This window comes from Mya arenaria, chromosome 6 (assembly GCF_026914265.1).
Source record: "Mya arenaria isolate MELC-2E11 chromosome 6, ASM2691426v1".
NCBI lineage: Eukaryota > Metazoa > Mollusca > Bivalvia > Myida > Myidae > Mya > Mya arenaria.
In genome coordinates, this window is record NC_069127.1 from 82,412,797 (window position 1) to 82,434,132 (window position 21,336).

The window sequence follows — 21,336 nt, forward strand, 5'->3', positions numbered from 1 at the left end:
ACATGTACTCACCCGTTTACTCTTGTTTATTAGACTGTTAGATTGTAAAAACAATTACGTAGTATTAGAAATATTGTATGATAACAATATACCCTAAGATATATACTATTCATTGACTTATTTTACCATGATAAATATCACCATGTGTTGTACAAATCAGATATTTGGAGTTTTTAATATATACAATATTATGTCCGCCCATATCAAAGTATTTGATTGGATGGTTTGTATGTATTAAAATGTATTAAAATGTTTGATCAAGGGGGTTATGTTGACATAATTTGAACAAATAATGTGTATGATATCGTTTCTGCATAAGACTTCTAAAACACATAGTATGTGTTTGACCTTCGTTTTTCTGAACTGTTCTGTGGTCAATTGTGCAATAAATCCTTCTGCACAAGTTTTATAAGTTGCACCTATTTACTTATAATTAATTAAAAAAATAACTGTCTCTACGAAAGTATGGAAAAGGTAGATCGACAGGCTATAGATGTTGCAATTTATTTGAAATTCATGTGATGTATAATGGCGGACTTGGAGCCATGATCTTTCAATGCTTCAGAAGTTTGAAATATTCTGAAGGCATGCATAGATTTCAGCTGGTAAAGCTGACTGGGTGCCAAGCTCACACCCATCCTACCACAACCCACAAAACTCTGCACAAGGCAATCAATGATTTTACAGAATAGTAATGTTGTTTTAATGGCAAGGCATGGTGTGAAAAATAACACGGCAAAGTATGACTGAAAACTTACATTTCATAGGGTATTCCTATAACTGTTGAGAAAATGTTGACATTTAGTCCATGCATGCATTTAATCCGATGTAATGATTCATGCATGTCATGAACCATATGATCATTTCAATGACTGTCAAGTACATTTTCTGTGTGTTCACGATTTTTCTAGAGGAAATAGAGTGCTTCAACTATAAGGAAACATCTAAATATTCATAAAACGAACATTCTTTGAGGTTACAATAAATATTTTCTCTTAAACAAGCACATTTAATTTAACACAATCTATTTCCTTGTTGTTACAATGGGCCTTCTTTACGCGGGTTGAAAACGGTGATAATCGCCGGCAGCCACATCGCACTTTCGTATATCCTTACTACTATTTACGAGGTCTATCTCGAAGCTTGCCGGAGATGGCCGAGTTGTTACGATTGGCGTGGATTTTGTAGAGGTGCAACACATCCAAGTGTTGTCTGCAACTCTTCAGGAAACTATTGACTGCAACGAAAGGGAGATAATAAACGCACTTAAAATGTCGGTTCTTGTTGAAACTTCGCTCGGAAATATTACAATTGATTTATGGACTGATGAACGACCAAAATGTACTAAATTTCTAAATGTCGTATTACTTTATTTTTCACTAAAGTTCATCTAATTTAAACCTGCAATACTACTGTTACGATTTCCATTTGAAGTGTACATACTTTTGGATGTTATATTAGTTTCGGATGCTTTCTGACTGTATTATTTTGTGTTAGTTTAGAGACAACCAAGTAAATTCCCCATTAATTATAATGATTGACCGAAATAAACACAGATTTCTAGATTTTCACGACCCATAGTACACTATTATCGGCATACATGATACTAGCCACAATAATGCGCATATAGGGACCTTTTTTAGCATTTGGATATTCATTTTGTTCCCTCAACGCCGCAAGTCAACTGAGCAGTACCAATGTAAAATATATTCTTCAACTATTACTCCACAATACTTGACACTTCACTGTTAAATTAAAACACAAAAGTTACACTTTAATTATTTTAGCCAATACCTTTTACTTATTACACTTCAGTGTTTTATGAAACACAAATAATTAGTTTAATTTAGATCGACTTCTGTCAATAAAGCATCCCCATTTTGAAACCATCTAGCAGGTGCTCATTATCTTTCCGCTGGGATCTGTCATTCTTAGCTAGGAAAACAACAAGTGGGTTATGGACGCGTAGAGTTGCCAAATCAAAAATCATCAGACTCTGAAGTGGCTGTTTATTTGGACTAACATGATACATGGTCACTCTAAAATCCCTGGACTAAACATCATTAAAAAAGAGCCTGCACGGCATGCCTCATTTTAGAATGTCTAACATGATACAGTATATGTGAAGAAACTCCATTTGTGTAAGTGGAATTTTCTCCCTATTTACTGTATCATGTATGCCGATAATTATTGTATATACTAAACTTTCAGCACCTGTTTCTTTATATCATGTTCGTCCCAGATCCCACCTTAAGTATCCACAATTTGAGAAAGTACGACTAATATTTTGCCAGTTCATCTCAAAGAACTAAAAGTATGAAAAATGAGTTTTCAGTCTGGTTAAGCTCTTAGCAAAGTCTGTCAATGTGTATTTGAATGTTGCCTACAAATTTGTTTCTTTCATGCATTGCAGGTTGCAAAAATTTCCTGAAGTTATGCAAGATAAAATACTACAACTTCTGCCTCTTCCATTCAGTTCAGGTGTGGTGCTTATTATATGATACAGGTGTATTTTCTATTTACTTGCTTACTAGAAACCATTGTGATTCATTTTGATGCTCATCATATAGTCTTATACTCATTGTCTTTTTTCTCTGAGGACAAATTTTCCCTTAATATGTGCATCATTTTACATGTAAATTTTACAAATGTATACATCTACTGCCTTGTTTTTTAGCCTAAAGTAACTATTTCGAGGTTTGAAAATGAGAAAGTTCTAACTGTTATTTATACATATAAAGTCATTATTTGCATATTTTAGCGGAACTTGGTAGCTCAGACAGGCGATCCCACTGGCACTGGAAAGGGTGGGGAGTCCATATACGGGTAAGTCACATCTTTGTATTGCATGGTTTATCTCAGACAGGCGATCCCACTGGTAGAGAAAGGGTGGGGAGTCCATATACGGGTAAGTCACATCTTTGTATTGCATGGTTTATCTCCGACAGGCGATCCCACTGGTAGAGAAAGGGTGGGGAGTCCATATACGGGTAAGAAGCATCTTTGTATTGCATGGTTTATCTCACACAGGCGATCCCACTGGTAGAGAAAGGGTGGGGAGTCCATATACGGGTAAGAAGCATCTTTGTATTGCATGGTTTATCTCAGACAGGCGATCCCACTGGTAGAGAAAGGGTGGGGAGTCTATATACGGGTAAGAAGCATCTTTGTATTGCATGGTTTATCTCACACAGGCGATCCCACTGGCACTGGAAAGTGTGGGGAGTCCATATACGGGTAAGACACATCTTTTTATTGCTTGGTTTATCTTTGACAGGGAATCCCACTATGTGTCAGTTGCTGTAGTCATGGATGCTGTTATATAATTATGTATGCTGAAATTATGTTATCATGGTTACTGTAGTTATATAATCATGGATGCTATAGTTATGTTATCATGGTTGCTGTAGTTTTCTAATAATGGTTGCTGTAGTTATATGATCATGGGTGCAGTAATTATTTTATCATGGTTGCTGTAGTTATATAATCCTGTTTGATGTTGTTATATAATCCTGGTTGCAGTCTTCTGTATGGAGAGCAGGCCAAGTATTTTGACATGGAGAATGTCCCCAGGATGAAACACAAGACCATCGGAATTGTTTCCATGGTAAATAATGGTGGACACATGCATGGATCTCAGGTTAGCATTGTTTCAGTCTTTCACTTAGATCTATTCTACCTTTAAACATTGCCATGTAACCAAAGAATGACTTGAGTTTTGTTTTGTTTTTAAAAGTGTATTTTCTTATTTGGCTCATTACATGTTGTTGTCGGTGTTTTTTTGTTGATATTAAGTCAAGTATTATGGTAATACTTCATAGCTAACAATAATCATAAATAATCCAACTCACAATTGACAAATAGTTAAGGTGTAGAGTTTGCAGTAACAATACAGAAACCAGATTAAAATAAAAAACTAAGGCATTATTGAATCAAAAATTGTAAACATTATTGATTCCACAACCTTAACAGTTGAATCCATGACTGTAATAGTGTTGAATCCACAACTTAAACAGTATTGATTCCACAACTGTAACTGTATTGAATCCACAACTGTAACTGTATTGAATCCACAACTGTAACTGTATTGAATCCAAACTGTAACTTTACTGAATCCACAACTGTAACTTTACTGAATCCACAACTGTAACTTTACTGAATCCACAACTGTAACTGTATTGAATCCACAACTGTAACTGTATTGAATCCACAACTGTAACTGTATTGAATCCACAACTGTAACTGTATTGAATCCACAACTGTAACTTTACTGAATCCACAACTGTAACTGTATTGAATCCACAACTGTAACTGTATTGAATCCACAACTGTAACTTTATTGAATCCACAACTGTAACTGTATTGAATCCACAACTGTAACTGTATTGAATCCACAACTGTAACTGTATTGAATCCACAACTGTAACTGTATTGAATCCACAACTGTAACTGTATTGAATCCACAACTGTAACTTTATTGAATCCACAACTGTAACTGTATTGAATCCACAACTGTAACTGTATTGAATCCACAACTGTAACTTTATTGAATCCACAACTGTAACTTTATTGAATCCACAACTGTAACTGTATTGAATCCACAACTGTAACTGTATTGAATCCACAACTGTAACTGTATTGAATCCACAACTGTAACTGTATTGAATCCACAACTGTAACTGTATTGAATCCACAACTGTAACTTTATTGAATCCACAACTGTAACTTTATTGAATCCACAACTGTAACTGTATTGAATCCACAACTGTAACTGTATTGAATCCACAACTGTAACTGTATTGAATCCACAACTGTAACTGTATTGAATCCACAACTGTAACTGTATTGAATCCACAACTGTAACTGTATTGAATCCACAACTGTAACTGTATTGAATCCACAACTGTAACTTTATTGAATCCACAACTGTAACTGTATTGAATCCACAACTGTAACTTTATTGAATCCACAACTGTAACTGTATTGAATCCACAACTGTAACTTTATTGAATCCAAACTGTAACTTTACTGAATCCACAACTGTAACTGTATTGAATCCACAACTGTAACTTTATTGAATCCACAACTGTAACTTTATTGAATCCACAACTGTAACCTTATTGAATCCACAACTGTAACTTTATTGAATCCACAACTGTAACTTTATTGAATCCACAACTGTAACTTTACTGAATCCACAACTGTAACTGTATTGAATCCACAACTGTAACTGTATTGAATCCACAACTGTAACTTTATTGAATCCACAACTGTAACTTTATTGAATCCACAACTGTAACCTTATTGAATCCACAACTGTAACTTTATTGAATCCACAACTGTAACTTTATTGAATCCACAACTGTAACTTTATTGAATCCACAACTGTAACTTTATTGAATCCACAACTGTAACTTTATTGAATCCACAACTGTAACTTTATTGAATCCACAACTGTAACTTTATTGAATCCACAACTGTAACTTTATTGAATCCACAACTGTAACTTTATTGAATCCAAACTGTAACTGTATTGAATCCACAACTGTAACTGTATTGAATCCACAACTGTAACTGTATTGAATCCACAACTGTAACTGTATTGAATCCAAACTGTAACCTTATTGAATCCACAACTGTAACTGTATTGAATCCACAACTGTAACTGTATTGAATCCACAACTGTAACCTTATTGAATCCACAACTGTAACTGTATTGAATCCACAACTGTAACTGTATTGAATCCACAACTGTAACTGTATTGAATCCACAACTGTAACCTTATTGAATCCACAACTGTAACTGTATTGAATCCACAACTGTAACTGTATTGAATCCACAACTGTAACTGTATTGAATCCAAACTGTAACTTTATTGAATCCAAACTGTAACTGTATTGAATCCACAACTGTAACTTTATTGAATCCACAACTGTAACCTTATTGAATCCACAACTGTAACTGTATTGAATCCACAACTGTAACCTTATTGAATCCACAACTGTAACTGTATTGAATCCACAACTGTAACTTTATTGAATCCACAACTGTAACCTTATTGAATCCACAACTGTAACTTTATTGAATCCAAACTGTAGCTGTATTGAATCCAAACTGTAACTTTATTGAATCCACAACTGTAACTTTATTGAATCCAAACTGTAACTTTATTGAATCCACAACTGTAACCTTATTGAATCCACAACTGTAACTTTATTGAATCCACAACTGTAACCTTATTGAATCCACAACTGTAACTTTATTGAATCCACAACTGTAGCTGTATTGAATCCAAACTGTAACTTTATTGAATCCACAACTGTAACTTTATTGAATCCAAACTGTAACTTTATTGAATCCACAACTGTAACTTTATTGAATCCAAACTGTAACTTTATTGAATCCACAACTGTAACCTTATTGAATCCACAACTGTAACTTTATTGAATCCACAACTGTAGCTGTATTGAATCCACAACTGTAACTGTATTGAATCCACAACTGTAACTGTATTGAATCCACAACTGTAACTGTATTGAATCCACAACTGTAACTTTATTGAATCCACAACTGTAACTGTATTGAATCCCACACCTGGAACACAAATCAAATAAAAATCAATGACTGTTATAATATCGGTATCGAAAGAAATAATTATAATTGCATTTGCCTGCTAGTTTTTCATCACACTTGGTGCCGGTCTGGACTACCTGGATGGAAAGCACACAGTTTTTGGTGAGGTTGCTGAGGGAGACGATGTCCTCGCCAAGGTCAACGAGTCATTCTGTGATAAGGAACACAGGCCGTACAAGGATATCAGGTAGTAACAGTTTATACTTGATTTTGTTAGGTTGATCACAAAGACGGCTGTAGACTGATATGAATCCCGTTTGAGTCTGTTTCTTGGGTAGAAACTAGTCTTCATGGTGCCTGTTTTGAGAGTTTAGGAGTGCCTGTGATAGGGATTGAGCCTTGGGCCTTTTGGGTGACAGACTGACTCATATACAGGCAGACTCATATACAGGCAGACTCATATACAGGCAGACTCATATACAGGCAGACTCATATACAGGCAGACTCATATACATAAACAGGCAGACTCATATACAGGCAGACTCATATACAAGCAGACTCATATACATAAACAGGCAGACTCATATACAGGCAGACTCATATACAGGCAGACTCATATACAGGCAGACTCATATACAGGCAGACTCATATACATAAACAGGCAGACTCATATACAGGCAGACTCATAAACAGGCAGACTCATATACAGGCAGATTCATATACAGGCAGACTCATATACAGGCAGACTCATATACATAAACAGGCAGACTCATATACATAAACAGGCAGACTCATATACAGGCAGACTCATATACAGGCAGACTCATATACATAAACAGGCAGACTCATATACATAAACAGGCAGACTCATATACAGGCAGACTCATATACAGGCAGACTCATATACAGGCTGACTCATATACAGGCAGACTCATATACCTCTTGGCCAACTCATCCTCACAAGCATTATCAGGTATTTTTAGTCTGAAGTAAATACATGTAAATACATGAACACATGAAAAAGACATAAATTCAATCATAATTGTAATGGTATATCTCTTTGATATTTGATGGTGAAAATACAAGCTACATGTAATATCCTCATATCATTGTTGTTTGTCATCATGGTTCAAAGGAAAAAAATCTTATATGCTATTATAGTATGTTACAGTAGGAGAGAAGAAATATTTATTACTTATATGTTTTGTTTATTTCTTGTATGAGGGAGCTGTTTTGATTGTGTCCAGCAAGCATTGCCCTGCAGTGTCCATGCACTGAGTTGTTGTTTAATAAGTTTACAATGCAATGTTCAATCTTTCAGGATCCTGCACACTATAATCCTTGATGACCCGTATGATGACCCACCTGGCTTGGAGATTCCAGACAGATCACCTGAACCAACAAAAGAGCAGCTAGATGTAAGATGTCTGCCATTACATCAATCTTTTCACTTACATTATCGGAGCTTTATAAAGTAGTAAAATGCTAGCTAGGAATTGAAATCTGACAAAAAAAACATAGTTGATTGTTGCAAATCATTAGAGAGGTCATTTCGATCAATTTCATAATCAAAACTGACTCATGGAAGAACAAGTGCATTCAAACTTTTACTATATAATAGAAAACATTTGGTTAAATGCATGATCTTGTGATAATTGGCAAGATTAACGCTCAACAAGGTTCAAAAGAGAACCGTTAATTGCAATATTACGGGTTAACAAGTTGATAAGCTGTCTTATACCGAAACCAATATTCTAGTATTGAAAATCAGAAATGATTATCCTGTTCTTCTGAGGCAGACAACCAATTTTTGACAAAAATTGTTAAATCTCTAATGCAAGTGATAACAAAATCATTGGGCATAAAAGGTGTATTCCATTTTATCTTTAAAACAGGTGAAAATAAAAATCTCTAACCTTTTTCAAAAAAATTATATTTGAAACCCTACGCACCCTACATTTTATATCTTTTTGCCAGAACATTTTCAATCCTGTGAATAATCGAACAAAACACAATTATCAAATAATTATTCACATTTGTCAATTACTTTTGAACACCTTGATGAAGAGACAACAAACTTGGTAAGCTCATTGGCCATGGTCAAAGGACAAAGTCATCTTTAATAGGTCTCTTATGGTCACTTTCATTTCAAATCAATTTGGTGTAGACTCTTCAAACTTGCTATGCAAATTGGAGAAGGTCAATAGATAACCAATGTTATTATGGGGGGTCAAAGATCAAGGTTTCCTTAACTACAAGCACGTTTGTTTGCCAATCAATAACTTTTTAAATATATCTTAAAATTCTTAATGTATAGTCTTCAAACTTCATATGCACACTGATCATTGTCCGTACATGACCCCTTTTTATTGTTGTGTAACAAAATAGTCACTTTTCACTTTAACATGGGCTCTTGACAGGCGAAAGGGTACAATCTTATTTTCAAATATCAAATGTTCTTTTTTATAATTAGTGTGTACATATTTGCTGTTCTGATCAAATGTGTTTATTGTTGTAATTATATTTTTGAAAATTTCCTGATTCAGAGTGGCCGTATTGGTATGGATGAGGACATAGATGAGTTTGAAGGTAAAACAGAGGTTGAGGTTCAGGAGATCATGGAGGAACGGGAGGCCCGTGCCAACGCACAGATTCTCACCATGGTAATAAATAGTTTAAGCATATTTCTGTAGTTTGTGCAGTTCTCTCAGAACTGTTTTATGATTGTGACATTGGCTGGCTTGATATTGTTGTATGTCATACTTGGGTTGTGGTCTTTGGCATTACCAAATAATGGCCACATATGGCAAAGCTTCTGGTTATGTCATGTATCGGTATCATTAACCAATAAGTTCTTTGAAAATTCAATGCCTTGTGAGGATATTTTAATAGTAGATTGAGGTGATCCTGAGCAAAATTTGAGTAGTTTATGTATTTTGATTTACGTTCTTCATAGTTAAGTATCTTGTGTAACTGCATACAGTATATATGTTTGTTGCTATACCATGTCCTTCATATCTTATGTATCTTGTGTAATTGCATACAGTATATATGTTTGTTGCTATACCATGTCCTTCATATCTTATGTATCTTGTGTAATTGCATACAGTATATATGTTTGTTGCTATACCATGTCCTTCATATCTTATGTATCTTGTGTAATTGCATACAGTATGTATGTTTGTTGCTATACCATGTCCTTCATATCTTATGTATCTTGTGTAACTGCATACAGTATGTATGTTTGTTGCTATACAATGTCCTTCATATCTTATGTATCTTGTGTAATTGCATACAGTATGTATGTTTGTTGCTATACAATGTCCTTCATATCTTATGTATCTTGTGTAATTGCATACAGTATGTATGTTTGTTGCTATACAATGTCCTTCATATCTTATGTATCTTGTGTAATTGCATACAGTATGTATGTTTGTTGCTATACAATGTCCTTCATATCTTATGTATCTTGTGTAATTGCATACAGTATGTATGTTTGTTGCTATACAATGTCCTTCATATCTTATGTATCTAGTGTAATTGCATACAGTATGTATGTTTGTTGCTATACAATGTCCTTCATGTCTTATGTATCTCGTGTAATTGCATACAGTATGTATGTTTGTTGCTATACAATGTCCTTCATAGCTTAATACTGTTCATAACTGATTACAGTGTATATGTTTGTTGCTTTAAAGACCCCTTTAGAGCTTGTGTTAATTCATAATCAGTTTGGCGTAACTTGAATCTTGCGTTTATTTCCCAGGTTGGAGATCTACCAGAGGAAGATTGTGCGCCGCCTGAGAATGTGTTGTTTGTGTGTAAGCTGAATCCTGTCACCACTGATGAGGACCTGGAGATCATCTTCTCAAGATTCGGAGCCATAAAGAGGTGCGTCTTGTGGTGTTATACATATAAACGGTCTTTGATAAATGATAAGTATATCTAATTTGTAACATCATAGCCTTAAGTTTATACTTAACAATGTTGCCTAGGGATTCATGGTCAAATATCCTTGTTTCAGTTGTGAGGTTATTCGTGACCATAAAACAAAGGAATCCCTGCAGTATGCCTTCATAGAGTTTGAAGATGTAAGTTTGTTTACCTAGAGGAAGAACTCCGACAGAAACCATAGGCACTTAATAGACATCTCGCATTGTAATGGCAATACATGACCAGTATTGTGAAGTTCATAAAAGGGGAATGAATTTGTGCCATTGAACTATGATTAATAATGGTAGTGTAACAGGTCTTCATTGTTTGCTCTGGTGTCTGGGCAAGATGTATTACTGGTGTCAAGTGAAATAAAGCTAGGAATTTTAAGAAATACTTTGTAATTTTATCCCTGCACTGGTAAAATGCTCTCCTGGCTTACTCAAATTCTTGAAGTCATATAGCTGGGCTTGTTGAAAGATTTTGATGCCAACACTAGTTTAAGAACTCAAGCTTGTTCTTCTGAATGACTTATTTCAATGACTGTTACATGCAGTTTATCATAACTAATATTACAGTACCTTTTTGTATCTATCGTCGCAACTTCCTTCCTTAATCATTTGTGTTGACTTAAATTAAAAGTGTGCATTGCATGATTGTGTTATCATATGTCAGATTGACTCCCACGTTAAAAACTTATGCATGCTATTTAAATTCAACTGCATACCAATAATGATCCTGGAACTGATTCTACATGTTTATGTATATGTAAAATAAACTCTTCTTGTTTTATATATATATATATATATATAAAAACAAAGATAATGAATTCTGAAATATTGCAAAGAAATACATGTATAATGAGTTGTCAGTGCATTTGCAGGAGAAGTCGTGTGAGAATGCCTACTTCAAGATGGACAATGTACTGATAGATGACCGACGTATCCATGTCGACTTCAGCCAATCGGTCTCCAAGATCACATGGAAAGGAAAAGGTGAGGGGGGATTTTATTAGCATAACAGTGTTGATCCTAAGTTTTCTACCTGTCTGTGATTGCTGCGGCGTGTAAGTATGCTCAACTCTGTCCATCCTTCAGTCAACAAGTTTCTGTCTGCTCTGTAACTCTGTAGTTTAGGCCAAATGTCTTGTTTCTGGTCACCCGACCGACCCTACTTTTTACCCCCCGACCGTTTTTTTTTTATAGCGTAAAGACCATTTTTAGCTCCACTGGCCGAAGGCCATGGAGCTTATGTCGTCACAGATTGTCCGTCGTGAGTGCGTGCGTGCGTGCGTGCGTGCGTAAACTTTTACTTTAAACGACATCTCCTCTGAAACTGATAAGCGGATTTTGACAAAACTTCACAGGAATGTTCCTTTGGTGGTCCTTTACCAAAATTGCTCAAATGGTTCCGGTCCATTGCACAATATGGCCGCCAGAGCTAAAAATAGCAAAATCTTTAAACGACATCTCCTCTGAAACGGTTCGGCAGATTTTGATGAAACTTGACAGTAATGTTCCTTGGGTGGTCCTTTATTAAAATTGCTCAAATGGTTCTGGTCCATTGCACAATATGGCCGCCACAGCTAAAAATAGCAAAATCTTTAAACGACATCTCCTCTGAAACGGATAGGCAGATTTTGATGAAACTTGACAGAATTGTTCCTTGGGTGGTCCTTAACCAAAATTGCTCAAATGGTTCCAGTCCGCTGCACAACATGGCTGCCAGGGCAAAAAAATAGAAAAACCTTTAAAGAACATCTTCTCAGAAACCGATGATCAGATTTTGATGAAACTTAACAGAAATGTTCCTTGGATGGTCCTTTATCAAATTTGCTTCAATGGTTTCGGTTCACTGCACAAGATGGCCCCCAGAGGTAAAAATAGAAAAACCTTTAAACGACTTCTCCTCAGAAACCGATGATCGTATTGCAATGAAACTTGACAGAAATGTTACTTGGGTAGTCCTTAACCAAAATAGCCCAAACAGTTCTGGTCTGCTGCACAACATGGGCACCAGAGCTAAGAATAGAAAAAAATGTTAAACTACATCTTCTCAGAAACCGATTATCAGATTTTGATGAAACTTTACATAAATGTTCATCGGGATGCCCTTTAACCAAAATTGCCCAAATGGTTCCGTTCCGCTGCACAACATGGCAGCCAGAGCTAAAAATAGGAAAAACCTTTACACCACTTCTCCTCAGAAACCGATGATCAGATTTTGATGAAACTTGACAGAAATGTTCCTTGGGTGGTCATTAACCAAAATTTGTTAAATGGTTCCAGTCCACTGCACACCATGGCTGCCAGAGCTAAAAAATAAAAAAAACTTTATACGACTTGTCGTCGAAACCGATGACCTTTTTTCGATAAAACTTGACAGAAATGTTTGTTTGGTGCTCCTTTACTCAAATTGCCCAAATCATTTCGGTCCACTGCACAACATGGCAGCCAGAGCTATTAAAGTAAAAAAAAAAATTAAATAACTTCTCCTCAAAAATTGATGATTGTATTTCTATGAAACTTGACGAAAATGTTCGTTAGGTGGTCTTTGCTTGAACCTTTTGGCCAGTGGAGCACAGGCACTGATGTGCCTCTTGTTTATAATTAGCGTTAAGTGAGCCGGGATTCCCGGTCCCGGCGCCGAAGAGTAAACCGCGCTATCCGACAGTAATATTATATTCGTGACGTGTTTTTTATATGGCCGTGTCGAAGATGGCTGGCCCTGCGCAGACGACGTCTGTTACGCATTTGATAGCCATAAAAATAGACAAATGTTCGCACTTCGACGGTTGTAGTGTCATTAAAGTTGCCCATTCGCAAACAACAATAAAAAGTCTTTTCATCGATTTACATGGCGAGCGAGAAAATGTCCGACTTGAAGCTAAATGTTCGGTAAGTTGTATGGTTGTTTAGATATCGTAAAAGGGCCATCGTAAAACAAATAATGCCTCGACCGAGAATGACAGTTTTGGCACCGACATTTTCGTAATTCAAAAGACTATCTATACACATATACAAGGTTTATTTGAATCGGACGAATTAAGGCAAAATAATGCCGACGAAGCGTGAATCATTATGCTGAGTGAATGGATTTAAATACTTCGTCTCTCTCAAATACCGAACGTCATGTTAAAACGTTTCATTTTTGGACCTTCGTTTTTAATGTTTTAAAGGATTAAAATTAATTTTCTGTATGAAGAACCATTGACATTACACTTAGTTAGGTGCCCGATACTATAATTAAAGCAGATAGAAGAATGAAGGGGCGATCTCTTATCTGGGTTATTTGATCAGTTTGCTTTTAATAAATAAAGTAGGAACTGTGGTCATTTAGATAAAAAGAGCTCCAGATATAAAATATATTTTGTGTTTTCATGATAAATATTTTCTTTGTGTATCCATCAAATCTTGTAACACCCAGCTTTTTGAGGCAATACTAGTCCTGCTCACATAGAAGATAGGGTTTGCTGGATAAATATAAAAGATTTTCATAGCATAAAAAATATACAACAAAAAGGTTATCACAGACATAGTTTTATGCATTGCATAAATCACTGAATCTAATAAATTGATATTTTGTCTCTGTGATGTTTACCCTTTACCTCAGAAACCCTTTGGCATGCCTTTGCACACAGAGTAGACCCTGATAAGACATCTCAATGAGCTGTCTGATCAGGGTCAAATCTGTTTGCTTAACATAGTATGTTACAGATCTAAGTTTTCACTGTTTTGGCTATGAATGCATATATATATATACCTTGATAAATTGGTCTATGGGGTTGGGACATGGGGAAGTCTTGAATGAATAATGAACAGGTGAAAATGTTTATAGATTTATTCATATAAACACATGTCATTTTATTATTATTTTCATATATATATATGTGTGTGTGTGTGTGTGTGTGTAAATATGATCAGAACAAAGACATCATTTTTTATAAAACCTGTGAAAAAAATATTTAGATAAATATCTGACTCAAAATTTTCATATTAAACATAAAAAAAATATACAGCTAAAGGTTATCACAGACATAGTTTTATGCATTGCCTAAATCACTGAATCTAATAAAATGATATTTTGTCTCTGTGATGTTTAAATACCCAGTATTACGGTTTCTTCCATCCATGTTTATATTTGTTTTCTGACAAAGAATGACAATTGTTTCTTGAGATTATTTCAAATTCTAGTCTTGGACTTGTTGCTTCTTGTCATGTAATAGTGCTGTTGTTGTTCTGTTAAACTAATAAATACATAAATATGGTTATAAACTTGTGTCCAGTTTCTTTTAAGCCATATTTGATGATGTTGTATTGGCAGACAATATTTCATCATTTTTCAAACGCTATACTATTTCATTCCAAAGGTTTGAATAAAAAAAAACAAAAAACAAAAAAAAAAAACACCTACCTACCGACCCTGTTTTTTTTTAGGCATGTGACCAGAAACAAGACATTTTTTTTTTTTGGCCTTAAGTAACGCAGTAGGCCAGAATTGTCACTACTGGCTTTTCTTAATGTAATTACAACTTATTTTTTTCATTTACTTTTTTGGCATTTCATCAGTTGGTGATCTTTCAAAACATTAATCTACCTGATTGAATAAAACATGACATACTTTTTCAGTGCAGGAAGATACAGGTTTCTATCTTAGAAAATACCCAATATTCCATATATTTTGTTGAAATATCCCTTTAATACATGCATGATGCACTGGGTATAGAAATACATATTATGTGTCATTTTGCCTTTTCTTAAAGTTCATGTTAGATTTTTTCGAGAGAATCTATTTCAAACTTGTTTGGCGCATGGAAAAGCTTGTCAAGATACATACATGTAATCTAAACCTTTATATGTAATTTGTACAATGAGATATTGCAGGTGTCAAAGTCATGCTGTCTAAAATCAAGTATCAGGCATTTTTAGATGACATTTTTCAGGCAATACAGACATGTAAGTTGTTGTTTTTTCAGCTGTTGAACAGATTAATCATTCTTAAACAATTGGTTTTTATTTGCATCAAATGCAAACTGCTTGTTTACAGAATAACAATAACTTATTTATCTCCAGGAAGGATAGAATATGCCAAGGGTTTTAATCCAAAGGGGGATGATGGGGACTTCTACTCCAACTACAAAATCAAGGACAACTCCAGGAAGGACTCGTATCCTTGATTATTTAAGGATTTATCACATTTGTTCTTGTGTTTATGCTGTATGAACTCAGGAGGGCACATGAGCATATTCCATTAGTGTAATGATACGTACCGTACATTTTAAGTAATTATTCATCAGTTAAAAATTAGAAAACCTTCTGCAACTGAAGATATAATTACCCTTTGCATGTCATAAAATATGAATGTCAAGTTCTCTCTTCACAGAAGTCAAGACTAGGCAACTGTAAATATTACTTGATTCTTTTAATTTTCCAGTAATTTTCCAGTGCATCACATTAAAGTCAATTCTTAGGATGACTAGAGGTTACAGGATATCTAGGAAACACACAGGAAATGTCACTATTGTTGAGTCAGAGCTTTGTCACCAGTGGAATAAGTAAACGAGCCAACCTTCAGGTAGCATTTTGAAGGATCTTGCCATAATATCACAATATTACGTATACATTCTCTTGAAATTGGTCCTATGTGAAGACAAGCCGTGTTTTAGACACAGCTTACTTTGGCAGCAAACTAAAATATTTCTGTGGAGTTTAGGGCTCTATTTCAGTAATTAAGGTTATCTAGAGCTGAAGGAATCCAGGAGAACCACCAGATATTTTGATATATCAAACACTTGTAATATATTCAGATGGATTATGGTGTTGGGTTCCAATGATTAGGATGGTAATGATGCAATGCACTTTATACAAGTGGAATAAGTATTGTAGAGAAATGATGGAAGAAGGAGACTGGTGTAATTAAACACAATCAAGACAAAATGTAAATGAATGTACATGACATTGCACTGGGTAAAGGGAAGTAACCTCCCCATATTTATTTTGGACATTTTACAAGTTGATAATTATAAAACTTAGAATATCTTTTCTTTAAATTCCATTTAACACATCTACCAAGGGTTAAGATATGTTTTGTAAACAGGTACATGTATATACCACTAGAACCTGTCACATGTGGCAACATGTTTGTTATCGCGTGTTTCGTAAGCCTGGTTTTAACTTTTAGCATTTTCTCGTGTTTTGTTATAAAAGGAGAATAGTACCTATTATGAGATTGTAATTTTGGTCAAAGATAAAAGAACAAATTCCAGTGATAGTTCTCTCAGCAATTTAAATAGATCTCTTCAAATAAATCAAGCTATCATTGTTGGCATCACTAGAACATGGCGCCACCATAGCAACCAGACCACAGAATTGCACCGTGAGAACATTGAATCAATTCTCACAACATAAGTAGTTGATAAAGCAGAGCTCAATAGAGTAGCGAGGTACCAGACAGCGCAATGTCAATGCTAAACTAGGTATTTTTGATATATTTTTCAATGTGTTTCCTTAACCAATGTGTAGGCGATATGACCTTGTGTTTGACGAGGGGGAGACGGTACAACAGAGCAAGAAGAAGAAGAAAAAGAAGGCCAAACTCCGTGAGTCTTCCAGTGAGGAGGAGCAACACAAGGTAATGAGTCTTATACAAGAGACATCCAATAGGTTATTTAACTGAAGATTAGTCTTTCTTAAGTTATATAGCAAAAATGCAATTGGTAGAAATCAATTATGATTTTATCCAGGCAGATTACTTTTGACTTCCTTAAATATATATGCCTCAATATTGGGAGAACAATTGTCAATTTCCCTTGACCGATTTTATGCAGCTTTAAGAACACCTTGTAGATTATTGTGTAATGTCTTTCAATAAAAGGGGACCATTGTCTGCTTTGTTTACATGCGTTTCCCTTTTCTTGTACTAACTAATATTCAGTCAGTTTAAAATAGTTGGTAATGAAGGATCATAACATTTCACTGAAAAAATTTAATAAAATGGAAAATTAAACTTTAATTTGCTTTTATAAAATTGGTAAAGGCTCTGCTATTAACGTCTATCAGTACCATGTTGATCCGCTTCAGGGTACTTAGACCACCTTTCATCTTTATGACACTTAAAGCTGCACTCTCACAGATATACCATTTTTACTACTTTTTTTTTTTTTTGTCTTTGATAGAGCAAATTTTTGCGTAAATATCTGCAAACCAATGATATATGATTGCTGACAAAAAATCAGATCGTAGATTTTCATATTTCCGTTCAAAAATAAATGTTATATGGCTACTAACGGTTTAAGAAAAATGCATAAAATATCACTTTTTGAACTTATATATAAAAATCTGTGATCTAATTTTTTGTCAGCAGTCTTAAATAACTTGTTTCCATAGATTTTCGCAAAAATTGGCTCGTTCCAAGACAAAAAAATAAAAACGTTCAATCTGTGAGAGTGCAGCTTTTAATGCCTTTCCAATCTCAATAATATTATAACATATCATGACTTATGTTTCATTACATTATGATGTTTATGTAGCTTAATATCACAAAGTGACTTGTGAGATTGTTATTATAATAAGATTCAATTTCCAAACCTTCCATTTTGATATTCTGAGTTTTGTTTTGCCACACAAGAGTAATAATTGTTCTGTTTTTTTTTCAAACAAAACTATGGTTTATTGAAGGTCTTAGAAGTATAAACTATCATTATGGTATTCATTTTTTAACTGGTGTCTTTTGTTAAATAAGTTTAAAATACCATAGTACAAAACAATGTAGCTATTACCCTTCACAAAATTAGGAGAGAGGATTTGTTCTCATTTTCAACAGGCTTCCAAACCTAAGAAGCACAAAAAACGGGTTTCACGCAGTCCAGAGAGACCATTAAGCAAGAAGAAACACAGAGATGTCTCCAGCTCACCAGAGAGAAAGTCAAAGGTCAAACATCGAAAGCAGAGGTCAAGGTCACATTCAAGGTCACCAGTTAGAAGGAGGAGGTCAGGGGAAAAGGTGTCAAAAGACAAGCATCGTCGATGATGCGATCAAGCAATTCTTGTCATACATTGTATCCATATTTCATAAGTTATGTAAGACACTCATAAATATTCATGTAACAATCACGTTTTGTAAAACATATGTACATATGGCATCTGCATATAAAAAAAATAAAATATCTTACTGCCTCCATTCCATTTACCCTAGACATGATGTATCTCATCTGCCATCATTGAAATGCCTCAAAAAATAGATGTTATAGTCTTTATAGATGTAATCCATCCATCATAATATTGTAATATCAAACATTGCTGTATAGTTTGAGTTTATCAAGGTCTGCCCACGCCTATTGTCAGCTTTATGGATTGACCCGGTGTTTAAATTTTGAATTGTGTCTAAATGCCATTAGTGACATGAGATAGAAGTGACTTCAATCTCCGGTCTAGGTGAAGAAACATAGTGAGAAACAAGATATTCGAAAGCGCTTTGTGAGAGAACTCTTGGTTCTTGAACGTGATTGGTGAAAAGCACTGATACACATGATACAACTTTCCAGGGATTTACCAGTACTGAGTAAGCCATTTTCCCAGTTCTTTGACCCCCAGAAAAAAACTCTTGCACAGAGCTTTCATTGCGGTTAAGTTTCAATTTTGAAGTTACAAAATATCAAGATTATTGGTCTTGCCAGCTCGTAATGTAGGTCACAATGTCAGCATTCGAGAAAGAATACATTGAGACGATTTGCAGTGACCTTGACCCGGGTCCATATCTCTAAGGTCAAGGTCACACGAGACATTTAAAGGTCAGAAAACACATGCTCATGTCCGCACTATTACTTATGCATTGATGGATTACCATATTACTTGGTACAGATGTTGTCCTCATTGAGACGATGTGCAGTGACCTTGACCCGGGTCCATACCTCAAAGGTCAAGGTCACACGAGACTTAAAGATCAGTGTACACATGCTTGTGTCCGGGCTTTAACTTACATATGCATTGATGGATTTCCATATTACTTGGTACAAATGTTGTCCTCATTTAGACGATGTGCAGTGACCTTGACCCGGCTCCATACCTCAAAGGTCAAGGTCACACAAGACATTTAAAGGTCGGAGTACACATGCTCGTGTCCGCGCTATAACTTACTTATGCAGTCCGCGCTATAACTTACTTATGCATTGATGGATTACTATATTACTTGGTAGAAATGTTGTCCTCATTGAGACGATGTGCAGTGACCTTGACTCGGGTCCATACCTCAAAGGTCAAGGTCACACGAGACATTTAAAGGCCAGAGTACACATGCTGTTTTAGCCAAAATAACATTGACATTGATCTTACCTACCCAACACAAAATATGAACAAGAGATGTTTGTCAAACATTATGCCCCCCCTGAGCGCCATGTTTTCAGGATTATATGGACAATTGAATGAAATATGCATGGACCAAAATGACAGCTGATTTGTTGCCATTAAGGCAGTTTTAAGATTATGACCATTAAAGTGTGAGGATAGATTGTGTTATGACCATGACCTTTGACTCTATGAACTCAAAATCCAGAGTCATCAGCTGGTCACCAGAAACCTAAATGTCAAGTTCGAGGGCCATGGGTGCAGGCATTGTCAAGTTATCACACAGACACGTTTTTTTCGTTCAAGGTCACTGTGACCTTGACCTTTGACCCAATGACCCCTTAAATCATAAGAGGTCATCTACAAGTCAGATGCAACTCCAAGTCAAGTTAAAAGGCCATGGGTTATGGCATTGTTGAGTTAACACTCGGACAACCTTTTACCATTCAAGATCACTGTGACCTTGACCTTTGGCTCTATGAATCCTAAAATCAATAAGGGTGATCTACTGGTCAGGCTTAACATCCATGTCAAGTTTAATGATCATAGGTTCAGGCATTGTTGAGTTATCAGTGGGAGAAGATTTGTTAACTTTTTTGCGTTAAAGGTTATTGTGACATTGACCTTGACCTGATGACCCCCAAAGTCGATAGGGGTCATCTACCGGGCAGGCCCAACCTTCATGTCAAGTTTGATGACCATAGGTCCAGGAATTGTCGAGTTCGCTTTCAAGGTCACTGTGACCTTGACCTTTGACCCCTAAAATCAATAGTGGTAATCTACTGGTCAGGCCCAACCTCCATGTCAAGTTTGAGGGCCATAGGTGCAGGCATTGTTGAGTTATCACTCGGACAACCTTTTATCATTCAAGGTTACTGTGACCTTGACCTTTGGCCCAATGACCCCTAAAATCAATAGGGACCATCTTCTGGCCAGGCCCAACCTCTAAGTCAAGTTTGAGGGCCATGGGTGCAGGCATTGTCGAGTTATCACTCGAATAACCTTTTACCATTCCAGGTCACTGTGACCTTGACCTTTAGCCCAATGACCCCTAAAAACCATAGGGGTCATCTCCTGGTCAGGCCAATTCTCCAGGTCAAGTTTGAGCGCCATGGGTGCAGGCATTGTCGAGTTATCACTCGGACAACCTTTTACCATTCAAGGTGACTGTGACCTTGACCTTTGGCCAGATGACCCCCAAAAACAAAAGGGGTCATGTACTGGTCAGGCCCAATTCCAAGTCAAGTTTGGGGGCCATGGGTGCAGGCATTGTCAAGTTATCACACAGAAAACCTTTAACCATTCAAGGTGACTGTTACCTTGACCTTTGGCCCGATGACCCCCAAAAACAATAGGGGTCTTCTACTGGTCAGGCCCAACCTCTCAAAGTCAATTATGAGGGCCATGGGTGCGGGCATTGTGGAATTATCACTCGGACAACCTTTTACCATTCAAGGTCACTGTGAACTTGACCTTTGACCCGATGAG

General features: G+C 35.8%; 1 protein-coding gene across 1 annotated transcript; it reads left to right on the plus strand.

Moving 5' to 3' along the window:
- The first annotated feature begins 1,238 nt into the window (after window positions 1-1,238).
- Window positions 1,239-18,673, plus strand: LOC128236785 (peptidyl-prolyl cis-trans isomerase-like 4). Its single transcript, XM_052951896.1, has 13 exons — window positions 1,239-1,341; window positions 2,414-2,481; window positions 2,762-2,826; window positions 3,523-3,640; window positions 6,679-6,821; window positions 7,896-7,992; window positions 9,121-9,237; window positions 10,341-10,465; window positions 10,599-10,665; window positions 11,391-11,502; window positions 15,580-15,673; window positions 17,029-17,137; window positions 18,329-18,673. The coding sequence occupies exons 1-13, from the start codon at window positions 1,272-1,274 to the stop codon at window positions 18,533-18,535; spliced, it is 1,392 nt and encodes a 463-aa protein (XP_052807856.1). The 5' UTR covers window positions 1,239-1,271; the 3' UTR covers window positions 18,536-18,673.
- The last annotated feature ends 2,663 nt before the right edge of the window (window positions 18,674-21,336 follow it).

What these genes read in the sequence shown, in the direction of transcription:
- LOC128236785 (XM_052951896.1), top strand. Translation starts at nt 1,272, where the DNA reads ATGTCGGTTCTTGTTGAAACTTCGCTCGGAAATATTACAATTGATTTA. An exon ending in GCCTCTTCCATTCAGTTCAG is followed by an intron (nt 2,482 to 2,761) that starts GTGTGGTGCTTA and finishes TGCATATTTTAG; the next exon opens with CGGAACTTGGTAGCTCAGAC. An exon ending in AGATTCGGAGCCATAAAGAG is followed by an intron (nt 10,466 to 10,598) that starts GTGCGTCTTGTG and finishes TCCTTGTTTCAG; the next exon opens with TTGTGAGGTTATTCGTGACC.